The sequence below is a fragment of the Anoplophora glabripennis genome, unplaced genomic scaffold (genome assembly GCF_000390285.2).
Source record: "Anoplophora glabripennis isolate ALB-LARVAE unplaced genomic scaffold, Agla_2.0 scaffold661, whole genome shotgun sequence".
Classification (NCBI taxonomy): Eukaryota; Metazoa; Arthropoda; class Insecta; order Coleoptera; family Cerambycidae; genus Anoplophora; species Anoplophora glabripennis.
In genome coordinates, this window is record NW_019416768.1 from 96,685 (window position 1) to 122,037 (window position 25,353).

Below are 25,353 nucleotides of genomic sequence, written 5' to 3' on the forward strand. Positions count from 1 at the left end.
AGTAATAGGTAATAGTAATAGTAATAGTAATAGTAATAGTAATAGTAATAGTAATAGTAATAGTAATAGTAATAGTAATAGTAATAGTAATGTAATAGTAACAGTAACAGTAATAGTAATAGTAATAGTAATAATAATAATAATAATATGCTTCATTTCTCCTGAGACATAATACAATGCATGGAAAACGTTAAGTAAATACAATAAATAAATTAGTTTAAATAAACCAGCTTAACATTTTTAAGTGACCTAACAGTAACAGGTACAAAATAAATAAATTCTTGCAATATTTTTAGAACCACCAACCCAAATTGACTTAATTCTAAACAGATTTAAGCATTACTATTATTTTTAGCAAATTTGTTAATATTTGAAGAATATATACATTTTAGTCATATTTTCTCCCCAATAGATACAATTCTGTACCCACTAAGTATAATAATAACAGCTTACACCTGTATCAGACAACACAGTTTAAGGTGACAGGTAACCATCCTACACATAATTATTGTTTATTATTTAATAACAAACTATTCACTGACATACCTATTACACCAACATACATGTTATTTGAACCTAATTATTTTATATATATATAAACATAAAACACCACAGAAATGAGACAACCCCCAAATCCAAAAGCCAAAGGCTTGTGCGGAAGGGGGCTACACTTGAAAAAACGCAGACAAACACCCATTATCCATCGACATTGCCAGTGCCGACACCGGGGAGCGAACCCGGGCCAGAAGCCTAGCCGAGAAATGCTTGCCACCGCACTCTCGACCGACTGCGCTACCGTGGCGATATAATATGTAATTTCATGGAAAATTTTCAGTTTCGAAAGATTTTTGTTTTAACAAAAAAATACGTGTAACTATCGAAGAGGTATTTAATATAATACATAATTATTATTTCCTTAATGGTCCTACGCCATTGCGTTGGCAGCTCTCTGAATTGCAAATCGCGTCGTCGGTGTTATTTAATAGGGAATCGAGTGGTAAAGAAGAATGCGTAGTTCATTTTGGAAACCAATATCTCGGTGGGATAAGCGTAAAAAGTTATTTCTTTGTTCTGTATAAGAACAATTGAATTGGTTGTACAATTAAGATAGGTACTTGACATTTAGAATGTGGGTAGGACTAACAACACGAAAACTGACCTTTCTAAATGACGCGCGGGCTGTTTAATCGAACAACATGAGCGACCTTTATGATTTAGGAAACCACATGATTATAGATACTTTGGGAAAATTTTTATTTTATTATTTATTTTGGTTTTACTTGTCTAGACAAAAACTATTAGTATGTTGTAGGAAGGGTAAAATGTAGAACATACAGGGTGTATCATAATTAAAAGCGTAAATTGAAACAGCTGTAAGTACACGATGTTGCAAGCAAAAAATTCGAGGTAATTTAGAATTTGTGGTTACCAGCCACCACTAACTTGATTGTATTGTGTAAACATTCACTTACGGCCAAACAAGGCCAGTAAACCCTCTCTAAACGATGGCCATTGGCCAGCATGACGCATCGTGAAGAGGTGTTTTTACACTCAAATTTGCGGGTAAGCATCAGCCCTTTCTTTGACTGATCTTATAGCATGGCTTATAAGATCAGTTTATCTAATCGAAGCAGCTAAATCTATAACAATAATTATTTCAACAGTTTTAAAGGCTATTGTTAATTTTATTTTTTTATCATACATTATATTTTTAAACAATTCTTGACAGATATCTACGAAGCAAAATGATATTGTTTACTTAATGATGGATGCAATTCATATTTCAGAATTTATGTGTCAATATCATTTCAACTTATCACTTACAGATAATGACTTGCACACTGAAATTGGTACCAACTACTGGTACTTGATAGGTTGTTTTTAAAATGAGCTGCAATAATGGATAATTCTTTTGTGGTCCAAACCAATAAATTTTGGGTTTTGTTGTATTTCTTTAATAAATTAGCCATTTTATTCCATTTAAAAGGGCATCACAATTTTAGGAAATTATGGCACTTCCTTCTCCAATTTTTTAAATAATTCATTGAGTAAAGAGATTGTTAATTTAAAATGTTTAAAAAAACGAATTTCGCTAAATTATCACACGCTGTGTGAAGCAAGATACAAGTTTGAATATATAACAAATAAATTTCATGAAAAACGCTGACAGGTCAATTTTTCTTTTCAGATCTTTTTTATAACAATTTTAATATGGTGATAATTTTTTGTTTAAATAACGCCTATTTTTTTTCAAATTTCAATGGATTATTATGAATTATGAATGAATTATTTCAAAAAAACATCATTTTAATTTTTTTTTAATTTTAATTGGACGTTTTAACGAAAATTTAGATGCATTAAATAACATCAATAATGGTGATAAATATTAAAAGTGAGCAGTAATTACTAACTGCTTATCAGTACTCTAAATAGTAAACATTTTCTGCATTTTTAATCATTTCGGAAGAAATACCTATAGTTTATCTTACTTCTAATCGTACTTTTCTAATTTTCTATGGCGTGAAAAATGTGCACGCATGTAAACGGGTTTTAAGTGCTACAAGACAATATCGAGAGGCTTTAAGTCTGGTCACCGGGCTGGCCACTGTATTACATCGTATCTTCCTATCTACCGCATGAGAATCACGTTGGACATAAAATCTCTAACGATGCTGCCTAATGTAGAGGTGCTCTATCGTGGTCTTCAATGGAAGCATCTGAAATATACAAAAAGAATTTGGTCGTCATTTAATGTATTGCCAAACAACAAACGATGCTCAATTTGAACGTTTATTGTCTTTTTGTCTATAATGTTAATAATTTTTTATAATATAGTAACTTAACTTTCAAATAAAGTAATGTTTTTGAAACAGAGATCCCTAATTTATTCATACAAAAAGGGATTTCTAGAGAAAATGACCCCACATATCAACGTATTCAACAAATGAATTATATCTAATTCTAATGAAAAAAATGAAAGTTGTTATTAAAAAATACATTTATGACAATATGATTCAAATACCGTTTAAAGTTAAATTTAACAAAACTATTAAAAAATATCTAAATAAAAATTAAAGTGTTTTGGCTTATTTATTTTTGCTTAACAAATGATGGAAATAAATTCAAAACTTAATTTTCAATAAAGATTAAGATGGCATCATAATGTACAGGGTGTCCAACGCATAAACATTCCCGAGGTAAAAAAAGCAAAAAGTTTTAACCATGATTTAGCAAAGTACCATTTTCAAGTTATGGCCTTTAAATTTCTAGAAAAAAAGTTTATTTTTATATTTCAAGAACGCATAATAATACCTTCACAAAATTTTATAGAGTAATAATACATACATTTAATACTTAAAATTATCAACCTTTTTCATGAAACCTAGCTTCTACGCCTGTGACATTTTGTGAAATATTTATGTATATTCAGTCAAGTAACACATTTTCATATTTTCTTAAATTTTGAGTAAATTGTATAATAATTAATAACAGCTTTTTATTTTATAACAGAAATATACAATTTTCCAAAATAATTTTATTATATAAGTTAAGAAAAGCTAATTATGAACATAGTTGGTATACCAAAATAAAAAAAAACAATATAAAAAAATTAAAAAATATATGAAGATGTAACGAAAACCATTTTTTACAGTAGAGAATGGCTAACTCCTCCAGTGTTCAGCACTAAAATAAATTAGATTAATTTTTCTTTAATTTTGGATTATTTTATAATTTCTTTTCTCTCTTACAGACTGCTAGCCAACGCGCTTTCGACGAATGGGTGAAAACGATTGCCATTGAACTTATCCGTCAAACTCCCTTGGATGCCATCAAGTACCTGGATATTTTGACCATTGCAGACTGCTGGAAGAGGAGAGAGGAAAGCTACGAAAAAGACTGGAACTTTAACAACTGCGTGTCGGTAGACGCAAAACCCGAAACGAACTGTGGCACTTGTAAAAACCACTGCGAAAAAATAAACATTAACAAAACTACAGTTACAGCAAATGATAACAGCACTACAATATCGAAAATACCCGAAAGAACTGCTAAAACGGTAGCTATTGTAGAAGAACAACACGTTGAGGATTTATTAAAGAAATGCCAAAACGTTGAAAACTATGTACCGGTGAAAGAAAAGCTTTTCCTTTTCGAATCCCTGTGCAAATACGGAAGGAAAGTGAGAAGTACGGAGGACGTTTCATTAAAAGTAGATACCGGAACGAAACGAGCTAGGTCTTTACACGACTTAACGAATTTGAATTCCCACATTGCAGTTAGAGAAATCTGCAAATATTTTGAGAAAAAGAACTGTTCTCAAGATGAGAACAACGTTGTAAACTGTAAGACCAGGCCAGATTTGCAATTTAACGATTTATACAAGTGTCGCAAAGTTTTAACTACATAATTTGTGGATTTGTGAATGTATATAATTGTGAATTTATATATAAGTTATTGTTTATAAATTTGAGATGTTATATTGTAGACTTGTTTTTATTTATTGTGTAAATATCGATAATGAATGAATTATATAACAAGTGTTAAGGATTCTAAATAAATTAACTTTTTTTATCGAGTTCAGTTATTCAAATACTTATTTTATTAAAATCACAGAAAAAATAAATTCCCAAGACTCCATTACGAAGAACACTACTTACTAAGAATAACGGTCTTGTTCATTTTATATAATCAAGCTAGGCAACTATAAGTTGAAAATATTAATCTACAGATTAAATTAAAAAATTACATTTTTTTTAACTGACGATAATGCAGAAAACAATTACTATGCGAGTAATCTGCCATCGAATTATACCAGCAATATGTAGTAAACAACTAAATCATTTGTCCGTCGAACTTCGAACCCACCAGACACATACCGGTTTCGAACTTATTAGTCTTCAGCGGTATGCCATAAGCCATAAGTGAGCCAACTGATGAAGGATCCAGATACGGAGTATCTGGTCTCATGCACTTCGCCAAAGATAAAGTAATTCGCTTATCTGCCATCTAGTGTCATTAGTCAGAACTATCCCAAATCTCGAAAATCTCACCAGGCCGATTGTATTTTTATAGAAAGCGCCATCTGCTAAATTTAATTAAAGCATTGGCAAAAAAATATTACAGTTACGTTCTTAAATAGAGAATCCCCCAATTTATTACGATCTTGGTCCAGTAGATGACGCTGTATGTAAATTGGATCGATGAAGCAAACTGCACATGTATTTTGGGAAACTGTTGCAAGAGAATCGAATATCTAAAAAGTATCGATTTCATTTTTAAATTCCAAGGCGGATGAAGTTAAGCGGAATATTTTCAGATTTTTGCGAGTTTTCAATTGTTTGCAAGTTACAGCTTGTCAAAGTTAATCTTTTTTCATTTTTCTTTTTAAATAACTGAAGTTCTATTATTCTTCTATTTGGTATACCCCCTAAGTAGATCAAGCTCTATTGGACCAGTCAGAGAATATTTTCATTATGCACTTTACCTAGAACTCAAAATTTGTTTTGTTCATAACTTTTCCCTTGCTAGACATCACATAAATTTAAACATTGTTGAAAAGAGAAACAATATCACAAAATTTTATGTACTCTTTGTTAAAGCCGATAAATGTAACCGTTTAGCAGGAAATCGCTATTAAAGTTTTACTAAACATCAAATTTTTTATGTCATGCTTCAAATAAGTATCATTAGTAATTATGGTGTTACGAATTGTAACGAAAATCGAACTTTGAATTGAATAAGTTATTTAAAAAAGAAAATAAAAAAAATTGAACATTGACAAGCTGTAAACTTGCAGACATTGACACTTCGAAAAAAAAATCGTCACATACTGCTATTATTTTAATCCCTAGAATCACCTCCCGGAGATTTCTGACGGACTTTCACAACACCCTGTATACTGGGTTACTAATCAATAACACACAGGAATGATTCATTTTTTTTATAAGTTCTGTTAATAAAATAAAAAATTTCGGAAACCGATCAATTATTGCTGTTTTACATCGTCAATTTATTCATGAATAAATTGACGAAGTTCTTCATGAATTAATTCAAGAATTTATTGGTAAGCAATGTGGTTTTGCACTGCTACAGACTTTGACAAGTTTTTTGACATATGAATCAGTTCTACCAATGAATCAAAGAAGCAAATAAATTTCAAAAATGTCACCTTTCCACTCAGAATTGTAGAGACAACAGCGGTACCGTACTGATACATATTATATAAATATTAGTTTTTGTAAGTAACAAATCAGTAAAGACAATGCAAAACTAGTAGGACGCCACACAATTATTTACATATTCCAATAACATAACCTCATTACTGATCTGAGACTGGAAATCTGTTGGGTTGGTACTTCTGAACTTCACGAAGAAATTGACGAAAATTAGAACATGCTCTAATTCGTTAAGAACTTGATGAATAAATTCATGGAGACTATAGTCTCCATGAATAAATTCATGAAGTTATTTGACAGCAGATTTGGTGCATTACACTTGTCCAATTTCTTGATGAAGCGACTTCATGAATTAATTGATCAATAAATTGTCAATGTAAAACAGCTATTAGAAACGTACCCATTCCTCGCCTTACGAATTTAAATCTCATTGCTTATAGTGTCATCTGGCGTCTAGTTTGGTAACTCCTGCCCCAACCCACATCACGATAATTTGAACAAATTTTATTCTGAAATCTTTACGCAGAGCGCCATCTACTATCTGTAAACTCAATTAAAATTAAGCTATATAAATTGTCGACTGAAATATTTCAACCAACGTATTGCGTTGACTGAAATAGCGTACTAATATTTCAATCAACGTATTGTATATTTCAATCAACATATAAATCGTTAGCTGAATATTTCAGTATATTACAGTTACCTTCTTTCCCATACGGAATATTTCATTATTGCAACCTTCGCTTGGTAGATGGCGCGGAATATAAATTAGAATCCGTTTTTATATTCCATTGATATTTGATTTCATTTGATAATTCGAAATTTCTAAAAAAAAAATGGCTGAATGGTCATGAAAATATGTGAAAATTTAAAAGCGCCTTTGATTGAATTATCTGTTCCATACAGTGAACAATGTATTTTATGCCGCTGATCACGACTAGGGTGGATTACGTAATCTAATATGTGAAAATTACATAGAAAATTTAAAATGCCTAAAGAAAGTTTGAAATAGTTGTAATAGTTATTTTGTAAAAATTTCTTGACGAACATAACAAAAACATCTTAATCCGAAAAGCTACAAAGGCACTGATTTCATTTTTCGATTCTCCAGGACCGAGTTGAGGAAGTTTTTTCAAATTTTTTTTGAGACCCATTAAAATGAAAATCTTGATAGACTTTGTCCTTAAAAATTATTGAAATTTTAAAGCGCTTAACTAACGGTTGTATCACATATTTCGTCTAGTCGCACAGGAAAGGTTAGTGAAATTAAAAAATCTCAGAAATCTGAAAAGCTTTTCATTTTCAGATTCATCAGGTTCGATACAGTTCAAAGGATTTTTTTGAGATCTAACACTAAAAAAATCACATAATGATGTTCCAGCAGATAGTATTTGGTTTCAACAAGATGGGGCCCCTTCTCATTTTGGAATTGCTGTAAGCAATTATTTGCATGAAATTGTTCCAAATAGGTGGATAGATCGAAGAGAAGCCATTGAGTGACCACCACGTGCACCCAATTTAACTCTCCTATATTATTTCTTGTGAGGCTATTTAAAAAGCAGAATTTACGTTGATAGACCAGACATCATGGAGGACTTAAAGAGAAGAAATTAACCAGAGGCAATTGAAAATACCACGGATGAATTCGAACATCGACTCGTCCATTGCCTAAAACGGGGGTCACTTTGAACATCTTTAAGTCACATAAAATTATTTAATTAAAAATCCTTAGGTTATTGTTTTTGAAAAACTCTTTGCATTACATTAAATTAAGTAGTAATACATTTCTCTGTTTTGTGACGCTGTTGAGCGGCGGCGGTTACCTCGGGCACCAGTTTTTGTTTAAAGTGCAGAAACACCACTACTCGGGCGGCTACACGGTATGTCCAGAGGGTCTAGAGAGAGTTAGACAACACAGGAATAAAAGTCACAAATTGATAAATATTTACATTTATTTACAGTTTTAGTACAAACGGACAGCAACCAAGTCTTTACCTGTTTCCTAAACCTTGACTCAATTCCTTCGCTGGGCACGTCTGGTCGGTATGCGCAGAACCTAACTTACTTCGGCGGTGGCTGGATTGGACGGCTTGTTGTGATACCGGGAGATGGACCCAACTGTTCGCTGCCACGGCTCGATGTCGACTTCTTCTTCAAAAGCAGCTTGTTGGCAATGTTTATACGGTGGCTCTTGGCGGCTGCACAGTTCTCCCAGGCTGGGTTTAGCAAAATCTTACCAATTCCTATCGGTGACATAGCTTGGGCTGGAGCGGCTCGACTGGTTGCTGCGGCGGCTGGTGAGGAACTGAATCTTTGATGGCGGCTTAATTTGTAAGCCCTGGTGATGCTTCGAGCTGCATAGTTCTCCTAGGCTGGACATGTAAAATTCTTACTCGTGCGACGGTGACGTATTCGCTGGCTGGGCCGTGGGCAGGCTCGCCTTGATTGGTCCCTATGACGGCTGGAGACAGACTGTTGTGCGTGATGCAGGCTAGCAAGCCATAGACTCTGCGCTACGCTACACATTTGAAATGCCAAAAACAATGTCAGTGTGGTAAACTACATTTATTACTAATTAATCAAAAAATAACATAAATGTAGGGTGTTGAAAAATCATTTCGTTAGTTTTTTCACACCTGTCAAAGTAAAGTAGGCCAAACCCTATATCGACGCATTTCCCTTCAAAAGGGCTATCCTTTTATGCTTTAGCAGAAAACTTTTTTTAGAGATGCCTATGAAACTCATTAAATTTTATTGCTAGTCGGTTTTATACATATTCAACTGGCTTCAGAAAGACTATACCAGTGGTATTGGAACGTGAAGCTTTTGTAGTCGCCACTGGAGATGCTGACAGTGAAAAACGACAAAATATTTAGAAGAGCTGAATGGGGCCAATTATAGATGCCACTATGACACTTATCATCATCATCAGAACAGCACCAAGGAGCAGTTCCATCTATAGCGGCCTTAGGATTAACAAAGACTGAAATGAATATTAGGGTGGGCCTAGATGTTCTGATAGGCGGTCTACCCCCACAGAACCTAGCCTAAGAATGACAAAGGCAGGCGTCATAGATTTATAGCCAAGGATAAGGAAGTGAACGTCTGTTAACTGATGGAAAAACCATTGCACTTTAAATATCAGCACAGGCCAAGAAAACCTTAAAATTACCGTTATATCTTGCAGAGTAGCTTCTTGAAAGTTATTAAAGTGTGATTAATTTTTGTAATAAGTTAAACTCCAATTTCGTTCAACAACTTTTATTTTAAAATCAATACAAATAAATAATTTGCTTTACAAATAAAATATTGGCACAACAATTGGTCCTATTCTTCATATAAAAATTTATGTGCTTCCTTATAAAAAATTTAAAGTCGATAATAAAAAAATATACAAATCGACTATATTCAACTGTTTTATAAAAATCTAGCTACTACCCTATCCTGAGTGTACAAAAATATAAACAAATTTATCACACTTTATTACATTGTAAACAATTAACAATGCTAATAAATATTTGCTTTAAGAGTAAAACATACACTGCAAATTTAAGAAGTTTATGGACTCATTACAGAACGGTAGTGGTTTTATGAATATTACAAACTTAAGACATATGACTGTACCTTCACATTTTGTAAAACAAGAAGGCAGTAAAAGGCATGCAAAAATGAATGTGTTACTCTTAAATCAGAGGTACAAGTACAATGAAACCAGTTATTACTATAAACTGTGCAAAAATACATTTTTGCAAACTAAAATATTTACCTAGTTTTTCCTTGTCATTATTAAATCTGTCAGACATATGTAACCCTTTAAAACCTCACAATTTAAAAAGAGTGCCAAATATGTTTTTTTAAATTTTACTGTAAATTATTGCTCCAAAAAGGATTTATTAAGTACAATTTTTTATTCCTTTTCGATTAATTCCCTATCTAGTGAGTCCAGTGTATCGTTTGAGCTGGAGTGCGTAAGGTCTGTCAATTCATCCAAATGTTTCTGCCTTTTCCGGACATTCCAATGCAGACACTCGGCTAGAGAATCAAACCAGTCCGAAATTTGGTCTTGTGCGCATATGCTCGGAACAGGATAAATGGAAGTCGTTACCCTTAAACTGAACATATAATTATAAGCTGAGAGAAAAAACAGTAAACATTTTTGTTTTCTAAACATAAACGACTTAATAATGATTCACTTTAAATACAGGGTGATTCACAAACAGTGACCAAAAATGAAACCTCGTATTCTTGGGTGAATTTTAAGTGGAGTCTTTTGTATTAAGTTTTTATTTAAGATAGAAAAAGATACTAGGTGTTAAACTTAAAAAATTATTTTTAATTTTTTGAAATAATTTGAAATTGGGCACATGTATTTATGTAAACATTGTCCAAAATCTGAGGCCTTTTTCTGAAATTTAGATTTTCCAGTGGCAGAGATACAGGACACATATTTTTCTAAATAAAATAGTACTCCACTGGTTTAGGGTAACAATCATGATATTTACGCATTCGTCTTTCACTTTTCTACAAATTACCACTCTCTTATGTTTTTCGAAAAAAGCCTGATTTTCAAGTAAAACTTAAAAAACCAACTGAAAACACTTTTACTTAAATGACATGACAAGCATTCGGTTATTTATTCAAATAAAAAAATTAATAACAGTAGTCATCATTTTAATGATTTTATTTGAGTAAATGCTCAAAAATACCTCCATTTCCATGCACACAGGTGCTACATCTTTTTAGTAACAAAAATGTAATATGTTCAAAATTTATTGTTGCTTGAATCTGATGAAAAGCATTATTTATTCTTTCTTCTAACTGCTCAGGTGTATTAATTTGTTCACTGTATACGAAATGTTTAACAGCATCCCACAGAAAAAAATTCAGTAGGTTGGGATCTGGAGGTCTTGCAGGCCAATGTACAGGTCCATAGATAAAAATAATATCGGCAAACTCTTCGTGGGTATATTCCATTATAGAAATTAATTAAACAATCCAGAAATTAGAAATTAGCTTAGAAATAATAACAATAAAATTTGTAAGTGATGGGACCGCCTAGCCGGGTGTCTTGGACGGTGGATTTCGATCTGCTGAGGCAAGCATCACGGACGCAGGCTGGAATTTGGATGGGTGACCTAAGGCAGGCTCGGGGACGTGGCTGTGGCAGCATCACGGACTCAAGCTGGAATTTGGATGGGTGACCTAAGGCAGGCTCGGGGACGTGGCTGTGGCAGCCTACCAGAGACCTGGGTCGCCCAACATTTGCCGCATGCGTGTGGTCCCCAATAAATGGTAATGAGAGGAGAGCAAAGAAAATCTGTAACTCATGCTACCATACATACACTGTACGAGATTTTGTCACCAAGCCACCCATAGGATGGTTGCCACCAAGCCACCCATAGGAATAGGATGGTTTGAAGAAAAGTACTCGAGTAATGAAGGAGGGTGTACAAGGGGCCTAATAAGGCCTAAGTGCCGCAGTGGAAAAACAATTTCACCACTCTCCGACATACATACATACATACATACATTTGTAACTGATATTTTAAAAACAATTACAGTAATAATAATCAAATTATTGGCAGAATGTCAAAGTTGCTATCGCAGCCTAATATGTAATTTTAATTCGCATTTTATTGAAATATCGAAGTATGTTTTCAGTTCGTTTTTTAAGTTTTACTCAAAAATCAGAATTTTCTCGAAAAACATAAAAGAGTAGTAATTTGTAGAAAATTGAAAGACGAATCCGAAAATATCATAATTGTTACCATAAAGCAGTGGTGTACTATTTTATTTAAAAAAATATGTCACCGATACCCTGTACCCTCGCCACTGGTGCATCTAAATTTTAGGAAAAGGCCTCAGATTTTGGACAATGTTTACATAAATACATGTGCCCTATTTCAAATTATTTCACTTACTAGTTTTTAAATTTAAAAAAATTAAAAACATTGTTTAAGTTTAACACCCTGTATTTTTTTAACGAAGCGTTCTAGATAAAAAATTTATATGAAAGACTACTTAAAATTCACCAACAAATACGAGGTTTCATTTTTGGTCACCGTTTGTGAATTATCCTATATAATCTATAAAGCTCATGTTAGAGCAAGTTACACAGGGTAGTCATGTTTAATATAAAATAAAAAAAAAGTGAACATGCCTTGGCTTTAAAAACTTAAAATATCCTAAGTAAGTTTTCATTAGAAAAATATTTAAAATACTTTAACAAAAAAAAAATTAAATGATACTATAGTATAAGTATACACTGCTTCCATAAAGTGTAAATTCTGTAGAGAAGATATTTATTTTTAAATGCTCAAACACATCAGCTTATGTTTTAATCGCAAATGATTACAATAAAATGAGCCATTATGAAACAAACACCATGTGTTTAACCATTTTTCATAAAAAAAAGTTATTTGACTCTACATGCATTGTTTTACGAAGGCACCGTATATGAATAAATGTATTAATTCCACACACCACCATTTTCTCCAGCAGAAACAAATAAGCAGACAGTGAAAGTTATACAAGGTGATTTATTGGAACAATATTTTAAAAGGAGGTTAGTCTAATAAGTAGGAGACTACTTGTAAAAATTCAGAGTTGTCGGAGTTCATGTTTGCATGCGACCCATTTAAATATCATGTTAAGAGTGTCAGCCTGACACCGAACCGGTTTGACAATTGCAAGTGACAAGAAACAGACAAAAACCTGCAATGCAGGTAACACACTATGGTTCCAGGAAAAGTGGCCAGCAAAACCGACAGATTGGCGCCAGGGACTGGACACTGATATAGTCTTTCCGAAGTCAGTTGAACATGTATAAAAAAAATGAGCAATCAAATTTAATGAGTTTCATAGGAGTCCCTAAAAAATTTTTCTGCTAAAGGTAAAAAATTATAATAATTTGTATATAATGTATAGAAAATATCTATTATATGTTCATTTCTATCACCTCCACATTTAGTTCGACCAGACCTGTATATGGGTATGGCTAAATAAATATGGGAACAAGTTTTTCAAATATTTAAATGCCAAGTTGCTGCGTCTACGACCGAACCTGGTACATACTGTGAATCTGTTGGTTCTTCAATTGATATCAAAAAGACTATACCTGCGAGCGACTCCACAAAAGGAGTCACCAACAAACACTTGCCCCAACAACATTTCTTTTTACTTTACTTGTGTTTTCAATAAAAAATACCTTTTATTTACCGTTGAGAGAGTTTCATTTCGCTGCACACCAAAAGCAACCCTCAATAGTATTTCTTTGTATTCTAATATTATATTTGTCATCAATAATGCCACAAACATAATTCGTGAGCAACGGGACAAATGTGATCATTCACAAAAATTTATTCGGCGATCTGAATCATGTCTCGAATGTACCTAATGTACGTAAATCTTTAAACATTTTGCTAAGAGTGGCTTTTTTGCAAACGATCTCTCACATATACATTTTTTAATTCATATTTTGCCATCGGTGAGGATGGCCACTTTATTTATGCCGTATTCAAATAAATCACCCTGTAGAAACAAAGCAAATGAAAGAAATGAGTAAAAAGTATCGGCCATATAAAAATTTTGCAAAAAAATTTATTTTTGTTTCTTGCATATGATTTTTTGTTAATGACAAGGTTTATGTAAATAAAGAAAAAATATTTTCATGTATTTTTTGGGCTAAAGAACTAGAATAATTAAAGAAGAGAAATAAGTTGCAATTACTACAAACGTAAAAACTGCTTCTTAATTTCTGTGTCAACTACAAATCTATGGTACAAGTTGGTACAATATTTTTTCTTTGCCGCCATACACCTAAACACGGACCCCATGTTGAAATAAAAGTTACAACACACCTTTCACCAGGGTGCAATTCCTGTTGATACCGACCATCAAAGCAAATATAACTCGAACTCCTAGCCTCAGGAGATGGGGCTATCTGCAAGGAAAAAGTTTTTTTGCAAAAAAAATATATGGTGTATCTGAAGACAAAGAAACTCAAGCTGCAAAAAGAGGTCAAAAGAAAAATGACTGAAATAAAAGAGGATGAATAGTGGTGGTGGTGGTTGACCATTGGAGAATATCTTCTAAAGTAGCCTACCTGTCACCGTGCAACAATTCTTGTCGATTTCGTCCATCAAACGACACCCAAGATGTGTTTCTGCTGTCGGGGGACACTGATATCTAAGATAAGGTATCACTACAGCATGAAAAATATACAGTCTCCAATAACTTTTGTGTATTAAACTATTAAATTTAAATATTTACAATGACTTTTCCCCAAGTCATGTTAGTCTTTCTCCAGTAGTCTCATATTTAACAGTTTAATACACAAGGCGTACAGGGTGATTCACTATTTATCCAAAAAAATTTGGGAATAGATGCGGCATGAGAAATGGAGTCAATATCATAACTGGACAACTGTAGTCTCTAGCGTCATTCGTAATACTCGTAAAGAGTCACGTGGCTTCAGCAACTCCGAATACTGAAATCCGATTTTACAGTCGTCGTTGCCATAGTGTTTACAATAATTTTTTAGTATAGTGTCAAAAATGTCTTCAGTGTATAGCAACTCGGAATTGACAGATATCGTTTTAATTTATGGTGAAGCAAGAAAACATTTGTATTATGGTGAAGTATTTGTGTTATGGTGAACAAGACAGTATTTGTCTTAGTTCATAAACTGTGTTTACACGTCGGTGGACAAAATTTTGAACAGTTGTTTTAACATCAGGTATGTCAAATTATTTTATTATTTAAAACCACAAATTTATTTTATTAATTAATAATGACAATAACTGCAAAATCTGTTGAATTTGCTGATATAAAATAGGTGCTATAAAATTCTATTTATTCCTTTCATTGCAAAATTCTTTGACGTTTTTGTCTGTTTTTATCACTACCGCTGTAACAGGCGCATTATGCCAGGTCAGGTTATACAATGGACCAGTTTCCAGTGCCATGCAGAAGTGTATTTTTAAATCATTTCGAACTGCCCTTTTTAATTTTTTCTTTACAAAATTGTATTTGTAAGAGTCCCCTGTACATCCTGTTTTTTTTTTGGATAAGTTCTGAATCACCCTGTATAAAGATTTTATGAAATTTTATACGGAATTGAACAAAAATTTAATCCATCATAAAGGAATTTTAATTTAGGATGTAAGCAAAATAAAAACATTTACATATTATGTCATTTGTCTTAAAGATTTATAAATTCCACTTATTTGGTTTAATCCTTAGCAAATATTATAATTCTATGCAATATATTATTATAAACAAATATTTTTAAGGTCCTACTAGAATGTTATTTTGCAATAATCATTTTATTTTATGATATATTAAATGAGAAAGGCATTATAAATATTTAAAAACTGCTATAGTCTGTTTAGAAATGAAAGAGAGTAATAAAGGCTCATTATGTATGCAAATCGTAAATAAATGTAGTACTGGTGCTTATATTCAATATTTTTATATTATGTATTTTCCGTATAGATGAGGTCTACTTTTAACAAAACTTTGTGCGATCGAACTGTACTAAATTGTAGCAGGTAGCTAAAATTTAATCCACGACAATCCGTCAATTTCTCGGTTCATTTCTCTTATAAGTAAATAATATAAAAATAGCATTTCAAAACATGAGGCTACTTTAAGCATCATAACCGGGTTAAGAGGGTTTTTAGTAATTCAAATAAAATTATTCAATATTATTATCAAAATATTTATTTAAATTTAATGAATAGACTTTTATTCCACACAAAAATATATGTATTTTGAAAATTCAAATTATGGTGAGTAAATGTAGTGTTGTATAAATGTACAATAAAGAAAATAAAAAAGTAGGTATATTAAAATTAATCCTCTGAATATTCTCATGAATTATCTTCGTCTCCTAGATTGATAACGATAGGTTCCACAGTAACGTCAATTAAATTATCGAGTTCCCACATTTTCTCCTCTTCTTTTTGTACATGATGTATACATCTTTGCCAGTTATCTGCAGTTACTCGTTCCAAGGAATTTTTTAACAAAATTTTCACGTCACTTAATTTAAATGTCGTATTATTTCGCGCTACATCTCCTTTTACCTGCGCCCAGACTAATTCGATTGGGTTAAGTTCACAGTGACAAGGTGGTAACCGTAGTACCGTTATTTGGCGATTTGTTGCCATTTCATAGATAACATATTTTTTCTGATCTTTATTAAGATTGACAAGTGTCAAAAGTTCCTTTTTCACCATATTTGTTTCAAAAGAAATGTTTTTTCCAGATAACCATTGAATTATATTGGCTTTCCTCCAAGCAGTCGTAGGCGTCCGCTCGGTCTGCCGTGAATGGTATTATCCATGACAATTACAGACCCCGGAGAAATAAGATCCAACAACTGTGTAAAATACTCTTCGAAAACATCTGCGTTCATGTCTTCGTGATAGTCACCTGTATTTTTAGATTCAAATAAAAGTAAACCGACATCTACAAAACCACTGGCACTACCTATATGTGTCACTATTAATATTCACCCTTTACCTGAAGGTGCCTTGAACCCTGTTGAAAGTCCATCCAAAAATGCTTGTCGAAAACTTTTTACATTTTTATCTTGCCATACTTTTGTTACAGTATATCCCTCGTTGACCCAAGTTTCGTCTGGATAATAAATATTCCTCCCTTCGTCACGGAATTTTCTAATTGATCTTAAGTAGGATCTTCGCCAACAAATAATTTCATCTTTATCGATAAGAACTGACTTCCTGTTCTGTTTTTCCCAGGAAAAATTCAACTCTCGTAAGACGGCCCATAATTTGCTTCTACTGATTTTTGGCAAATCGTTGTCCTCTGAAAGTTCACTTAAAATTTTGTTTAGCGTTGGTATTTCTTTTTTAAAATAAAACGAGTGTACTTTAGTCACTAAATACAAGTCGAATTTTACTCTACTGCACTAGCACGTCTTCGTATATTCAGCTCTAAGACTGGATTGATCTGTCACAATACACTGGCTCCTGCCCTATGATGTATTCAGTAAAATATACTAATGTACACCCATTACCTGTTAGCATTAGTGTTACCCGATAATTACCTGAAACGAAATATTACCACGCCCATGGCCGGTTCTTATCTCGGGGTTTTATTACTCGCTTTCATTTCCAAACAGAGTATAGACAAAATTTGAGAAATTTAACCAAAGAAATACATCATTTCTATACAAAAAATACAAATAGCATTTATTGATGGATTAAATATAAAATATTATCATGTCTGTAATTATTTATTTATAGCATATTTTGTTAGTTTTTATTTTACTGGACGATTAAGTTAACAAAAATTTTTAAATAGGTGAATTATTTCTGGTTAGGAAAAACTAAATTTATAAAATCAACCCCTTGACTGATTCTTTTGCTTCAAGGAATCATTTATTTAATTTTTTTCCAATATAGCAAAAATACCCAATTAAAAACTGCAAACGTCGTACAAGCTATGTAAATAAATGTTTGAATTAAACAGTGGACTATTATAGTAGAACATTAAACCTTGATGGGACCATGGGTGTCATAGGATAGTAACGCTTTCACTAAATGTACATTAGTTAGGCCAGAAGCTTTCAGTTGTAGGCTTCGATGCATTAACCTTATAACACCCTAGGTACCTTAATTACTATAAAAACTTAATTAACAGCTCACCTTTAATTCAACTCCGGCAGGAACTACGATAGGCCTAAAACTTAAGGAATGAGGGCAGATTGGAGTTACCATGATGGCAGGCACACTAGGATGAATCATTGACGCACCGGCAGCAACCGCGTAAGCAGTGCTACCTGTCGGCGTACTAACTATTAGGCCATCACCCTGAACTGACGTTATATGTTTCCCATCCAAAAAGAGATCTAGAATAAAAATGTTTTGCAACGACAAACAAAATTTGTGATCACTACCATTTTAAAATGAATTTTTTATTTATGATTTTAAGCATAATATATACTTATTTACTGTATTGTATGGACTTACCTATATTAGACAAATAAGGAGAAGGACCTCTATCCACAACGACTTCATTTAGGACCAACAAATTAGTCGGAATTTTCTTCAATTTTGATTTATCGCCTGCATTACCCTGATCGCTTTTTTTCATAATAATACATCTTAAGCGACTTCTTAATGTTAAAGCTGCATGTCCTAAAACGTAGTATATTATGCAGTAAAAGATGAAAATTTAATTTTTTTATTATTAGAACACAATAGTTTAACAAACCGCATTAAATGTGTTTCATCTTGAATAAGAAATGTTATTTTTTCTACTCCTACATAATTTACTACAAAATGAACTATTATATAGCAAATTATTCTTTTAATCGCTTCCTTAATAACATACACATTCTTTCCAGTGCATTTTTTATTGTTGCTGTCACAGAGATGAAAAATTCCATGCAAAAGTGACATTCTCAGTAATAATTTAATACGATTAAATGGTTAAAAAATGTCTATATAACGATTTACAACTAATTTTGGATCAAACAGTAGTTATTGCAGGAAAATAATTAATCCATCTTACTTCATTTTATTCATTTAACTCAAATGAAAATACTTGTTATATCCAACAACACATTCAAATTTAAATTTAATAAAATAAAAACAATCATGAGTTTTAAAAATTTAAATAATTTGACAAAAACGTTTAGAAGTGACTTAAAAACTTGGACCTAAATGTTCAAACTTTACTTGCACTCTAGTGTACAGGGTGTTCCAATTTAAACTTCCTACCTGGAAAATATCGGAATTAAAAAAAAAACAAAAAATCTGAGACACATCGATTTTCTTTTCTTATGATGGTGTAAGTTTTGGTGTCTTGGAAGCTACCCCTTTGGCAGGGGTGTTGATTGACACCACCTTTAAAAGCTTTTTCAATTATGCTCACGAGGACATATGACTTTTTAAATTTTGGTTTGGATAAGACAATAAAATCATTACTTAAAGAATAAGATAAAATATCAATGAATGTTATTTTATTAATTGTTCAAATTGGTTTCCCTCCGCTTCCATACAATAATAAAATGTTTTCTTCAGTTCCGAACAAACATTTCGAAGCTTTTCAGGGGTTATCTGAGAATATTATGTCATCGTGAGCAGAACTGAAAAAGCTTTAAAATGAGGCGTCACTCAACATAGGGTGCCATTTTAAGTTTAAGGGTATTTTACGCCCCTGCCTAAGAGTAGCTTCCAAGACAGCAAAACTTACACCATCACGTGTCCCCCTTGAAAAGAAAATCGACGTGTCTCAGGTTTTTTGTTTTTTATTAATTCCGATATTTTCCAGGTAGGAAGAGTTAATTGGAACACCCTGTATATTACTGAAATACTTTCCCATTTTAGTTTCCAGGCATATATCTACAGCCATGGTTCCTACAATTTTTTAGCAACAACATTCTTTGGAAAATGTAAATATGTACATTTTGTACATAAATTCTACAATTTTATGCACTTATGTACCATACATCAACAAAAACAATGCTTACAAATATTAAATTTTCCAGAATAATGAAAAAACCATTTGTGTAGTCTCATAATTTTCAATTATTTAACTAATACCTGGAAATTCAACGAAAATTAAGGAATTAGGTCTGTTAAGTAAACAAGTATCTCTTTTGTTTTTTTTTTGTCTTATACAGGTAACACATCATAAAAGTAATGGCAGTTTGGATTTTAAACAATATCACAGGAGTGATGAATTAATTGAAATATTAGTGTTGCGAATATGGGGAATGTTAGCAAAATGCTGCAATAACATCGTGATTGTACATTAAGCATTTTCCTCTTTGATTTCATCTGGCAACTCATAAATTTGTTCAAATTGTTCGAGAGGCTTGAGAAAGAGAACATTATTATCTCACATTATGTGCCAACCCAATTTTCAACAGAATTTTTTTTATATGTTTTGGCTAATTTTGTTAACTTATTGGCTTAGATTAGTTTTTGCGAAATTGCTAGCCTGAACTACTTAAGAAAGTGATATTAAATATAAGACAATCCATCTGATCCACTACTGTACTTGACTTCTTTTAGACAAGAAGTGAGGAATTATATAACTATGGACCAATATGAGCCGCTAAATTGTATTTAACACAATTTTTACCAGTGGGCTTACACGAAAAGTTTTATGTAAAACGTATAGAAAATGCCATGGATATAATTTAAAGAAAACGCTCCCTTCTAACTGAGTTGTGGATATGCAGAATGATAGCTTGTGTGAATGAAAGCAATGGTGATGTAATAACTTCAAACATTTTCTGTAGATGCACCGAACTTATCTAAGTGAAACTGTTAGATTTTGCTTATTTTTGAGTTTTCAAAAAAACCTTATTTAAAAAATGTTTTTTTTATTATCATATTAAAAAGAACTCAATTTAAAAATCACCCAGTCACAATATTTTATATTTTGAAAGTCTATACTGATAATTCTAATCACCTTGAAAACTTAGGTAAAAAATGAGCAATTAAATTTTTCTTTTGCATATTCAATGAAAGCGGTACAGTCGACAATTATTATTTTAATTCTCAATGATTAAGATGTCTGTCAACTTTTATATCTACTTGCTGATCACGTGATTTAGTCGTTCCTGCTTTGTGAACAATTATTTTTCTTATCTGAAGTACTTGTTTATACTACTTTTCTTTAATTATTAAACAAACGACTTCAAAATTCTGCACTACTTATTTTGAATTACTGGAACAAATATGACACATACATATCCATGGAAGAGTAGAACAAACTCAAGTTTTAAAAAGAAATAGAAAATCATTAAATATTTGCCTAACAATCCAACTTACCTTCAAGAACATTATTAACCTGTTCTTGGAAATTATGGAACTGGAAGGGAGTCAGAAATCCCAAAGACCCCAAATGGAATGCCATAACTGGTGGAACGGATTGTTGAAACAACTGACTAGCATACAATAACGTTCCATCACCACCTAAACATATAATAAAATCTATTTTGTCCGTAAGATCGTCTTTTCCATCCTTAAACGTCATGAGTTTGTCTTTAATCTTCAGGAACGCTTTGTACTGGTCCAACTGAGTGTCTTCCATCACGGCGGCTTCCACAAATACAACCATTCGTTTCTCCTAAAACAATGGCCTATTTTTATATGAAGGCAGGGTGATAGACAGAAAATAATAAGTAATAATATACTGAAACTAAAATTATTATTGAAAAAGATTATTACATTGGAAAATATCAAAGAATCATACATTGTCAGAAAAATTGTTCTAAACAACAATAGTTCTGAACAAATTTACATAAACTATACCGTTTTGTACTTTTTTCGCATAAAATAATCGAAATCAAAAAATGATGTGAGAATTTTTTTACACTTCGTATTAGTCTAGGCCAGCAAGTATTCAAACTGTGTTCTGCACAACCCTGGGGTTCCCCACAACTTCTCTGAGAGTTCTGCGATTCAGTCAAAAAGCACAACCCAGTCACTGATTATAATTATATACTCTTTTTTAAAATTATCTGATAAATATTTATCATATTTAAAACTTTAAAAAGTCTTAGTTTAATTTTTACTTAGTGGAATATCTATTTTGTTAATAGTATTTATAAATATATAATCAGTAAAAATGTGTTTGAAAATTTCTATAGGTGTGGGGGTTCCTCAAAAAAAATGGAAATGTTGGCCAGGTTCCGCAAGTCGTAAAAGTTTGAAGACCGGTGGTCTAGGCATATGAGACACTTTACTATTTTACTCATCAGTACTATAGTACAGTATTGGCTGAAGCGATCGGTATCCATGGATAAGAGTTCACAAATTATTGTGAGTATGAAAGTTCTAGATTGGTATGTTGCGAATTCGCCTCTAATGACTATTACACACCTGGGATTGACATTTCAATGTTAATCTTTCAATGTCAAGAACAGTACAAAAATACATAGATTTTAGTATTTAATTTTGTGATCAGTTAACAGAAAGCTACGTATGTAAACCGTTTTGCTATTTTGCTTGCCAATACAGCACAGTACCGGCTGATATATTGGATTGTTAGTACCCAGACATAAGAATCAACAAAAATGCTTAGACCTTCAATATTTGATATATAAATCTGATGATATATAGATACATCACATCATGTTTAAAGACAAATGAAGGGGATATTTTCAAATATAAACATGTTTTAAATAATTATTGGGACATAAAGTAGCACGATAATAGGAAGCTTAGGTATATGCTTTAAATCATTTACATTTAGTGACCACTAACAAACAGGAATCATATCATATCGCCATCACAATATTCGATTCCTGAACTGTCCTGACAGGAGTAGAACATTTATTATAGGTGCCTATATTTTTCTTTTAGAGACACATATTAAAACGCCATAATAATAAATAGACAAATATTTACTATGTGACCATTGTATGTATTCTCCACCCTCTTCAACTCTTTATTACCCCCTCTAAAAACCTAAGACTTATGATCGAAATACATTTAAATATTTTATGCAAATAAACAGGGTTAAAATAAAACATTTTTTCGTAACTCATCCCATATCGAATAAATACGTACCTCAATGAGCCAATGGACAAGCTGAACAAATGGGGACAATACAGACACATCTCGAACTTTTTTTATCACAAGAACTGTCAACGGTGGTTTATACCAAGTCAGTCTTTGACTAGCTGGGTCTTGGATAGTCCTGAAATAGAAAAAAATTAATAATAAATAGTAATCGTTCAATAAAATGAATACTTGAATCATCATTGTGATTATAACTGGGTAATCAATAAATATATTGTATGCACCAAGTTGTTATGGGATACAGTTAATAACATATTTAGCAAGATATGTATAATTTTTTGAGATTAATGGGAAAACAATAGTGTTAAAGAGTAAAATAACAATGATTCACCTGATATATTTTTTATTAAAATGATAAACAAAAAAAATTAAATGAAAACATTATTTCAACAAATGTTTAGTTTAGTTAAAATTCGAATTAAAATTTATATTCACTGTTCTCATAATTACCTAAAGAATTTTCAATGAGGTGGGTACATATTTTAATAATATTTCGTTGTTAAATGACAACAACCAAATATATTATGGGAATCAACCATGTCATTGCTTAGAAATAAAGAAAATAAATAACATTTATTTTTGTTTTTGTAATCTGCCTTCATAACCATGTTAAGAAAGATAAGATAAGATAAAAGCACATAAACAGGAAGATATTAAAATCTGTTAAAATGAAAATTTTTAAATTATGGTACTTAAATTTTACTTTTATTTTGTAAAAATAGTATAGATTCTTCGATTTATACACCTACATATACTCTACAAAAAAACACAATCTGTCTCGAACAGCAGAAGTTAACAAAATTACTATTCTAGTTACAAAGCAAGGCTCTAATTAAGAAGTCTTCCAATAAATCACCAAGTTTAAAAATGTCTACATATAAAAAAATAAAGTAGGTACCTATTTATGATGAACAGTACTCTTCCAGTTATATCAAATTCTGACATGATTGTCATATCTAAATGATATTTAACTTCCTTATTTTGAAACAATATATGCACAAAGGGAAAACCTTAACATCCTGTGTATGTAACTGCGGCTTTATCATTATCATTATTTGCAACTAGTACTAATATGATTATTTGATTACATTTATTAGTAATGTGTGCAGGATATTCTTTGGCTTTTTTTTTACAAATTTGAAATATGTATCCCTAATATGTTATCAAACCTGTAAATTAATTTACACTAGAGCACTGTGCTGCGTTCTAAAGTTGAAAACCTAAAGATTTGTTATTTGTTCTATTTGTGCTAAAAATCACATTTACGTAATGGCACACATTATATTTTAGTGTCACGTTTTATAGATATAGATATCATAACTCAAAGTTTACAGTCATTTGAGGTATCATTGAAATAAGCTTATTCTCCCAAGGAGAACTCAATTGAATGAATTTAAAATTTTCCTATGTTTAATTACAAATATTATGTAACTTCAATGAAAACGCAATATTTATAAATTGTATTAGGTAACAGATTCGCGATAATAATACGAGTTCCTACAAGTATATCAGAATTTCCTCAAAATGCCTATTGTAAGACGTCATATTTTTCTTATCGATACTATCCTTTGAAATTATAGTGTTTAAGAAATCAATAAAAAATAAAATATAAAAGATATGAAGTGGGTAGGTATTATTAGATATTCATTTAAGAAAATAATCTACAATTTTTGCCTTTTGCAAACATTTGCCTTGGCCTAATTAAAGTTAAAATAGATCATTTTTTATATAAAATATACACCTCAATGTCCAACCTTTCCCACCTTTTGAAACACACTTTCACCAAAAGGCTTCCCACATGTTAAGGCCACGAATCTAAGATAAATACGTTCTTAAACACAATACAGAGATTAGAATAAGTCATGGACTATTATTGATAATGTTTTAAAAAATATTAACAATTAAAACTTGCACGCAAAAATAATTATTTTTTTTCCTTGCAAAATATTTTTATCAACAAAGGATGAAAGTCATTTGGTAATTTCCGACTATCTCAATAATATAAGCGTTTATATGCGCATTTTTTTACCAGCATTTTAGAAATCTAAGTTAGAAACAATATCTCTTCATTGTACCAGTTATATATGTTTTCTTCAGGATATAAGACAACTGACAATATATTCAAAAATAAGGAAAAAAGTGTATTTATACCTCATATGTTTATCTTGCATTTCCTGAATTTTGCACGCCTTCTGAACGTACAGAAAATCGGGTAATAAACATAATCGCACCCCAAAATACTTTTAGTACATGCATTAAAGTCTGTTTGGAAATGAAAGAGAGTAATAAAACCCCGAGATAAGAACCGGCCAAGGACGTGGTAATATTTCGTTTCAGGTAATTATCGGGTAACACTAATGCTAACAGGTAATGGGTGTACATTAGTATATTTTACTGGATACATCATAGGGCAGGAGCCAGTGTATTGTGACAGATCAATCCAGTCTTAGAGCTGAATATACGAAGACGTGCTAGTGCAGTAGAGTAAAATTCGACTTGTGTTTAGTGACTATTGTGCCAGTGGATATAATATTGTTTGGGTAAAATGTCGAGCTTATCAGATTACGTACCTGCTAAACGCGTGAAAAGATGTGCGCTGTCTCAGA

The 25,353-nt window shown here is 31.8% G+C and overlaps 2 protein-coding genes across 7 annotated transcripts in view; one reads left to right on the plus strand and one right to left on the minus strand.

Moving 5' to 3' along the window:
• The window catches only part of LOC108914954, a 28,145-nt gene extending 23,626 nt beyond the window's left edge, over positions 1 to 4,519 (plus strand). Inside the window, exon 3 of the mRNA XM_018720885.1 lies at positions 3,752 to 4,519. Within this exon, the coding sequence (XP_018576401.1) occupies positions 3,752 to 4,408 (657 nt within the window). The 3' untranslated portion in view covers positions 4,409 to 4,519. The remainder of the gene's footprint in view (positions 1 to 3,751) is intronic.
• A 4,902-nt stretch (positions 4,520 to 9,421) lies between these two features.
• LOC108914956 (NAD kinase) overlaps positions 9,422 to 25,353 on the minus strand; it is a 72,473-nt gene continuing 56,541 nt past the window's right edge. For 5 of the 6 annotated variants that reach the window (XM_018720890.2, XM_018720887.2, XM_018720893.1 and 2 more), the window contains 6 exons: positions 22,736 to 22,865; positions 20,993 to 21,290; positions 18,176 to 18,343; positions 17,852 to 18,054; positions 14,281 to 14,363; positions 9,422 to 10,288 (listed from right to left, as the gene is read on the minus strand). In XM_018720890.2, coding sequence (XP_018576406.1) covers positions 10,084 to 10,288; positions 14,281 to 14,363; positions 17,852 to 18,054; positions 18,176 to 18,343; positions 20,993 to 21,290; positions 22,736 to 22,865 — 1,087 coding nt within the window. In that variant the 3' untranslated portion in view covers positions 9,422 to 10,083. Of the gene's footprint in view, positions 10,289 to 14,035; positions 14,119 to 14,280; positions 14,364 to 17,851; positions 18,055 to 18,175; positions 18,344 to 20,992; positions 21,291 to 22,735; positions 22,866 to 25,353 lie in introns of all 6 variants that reach the window. The other variant, XM_018720888.2, reaches the window with a different exon arrangement.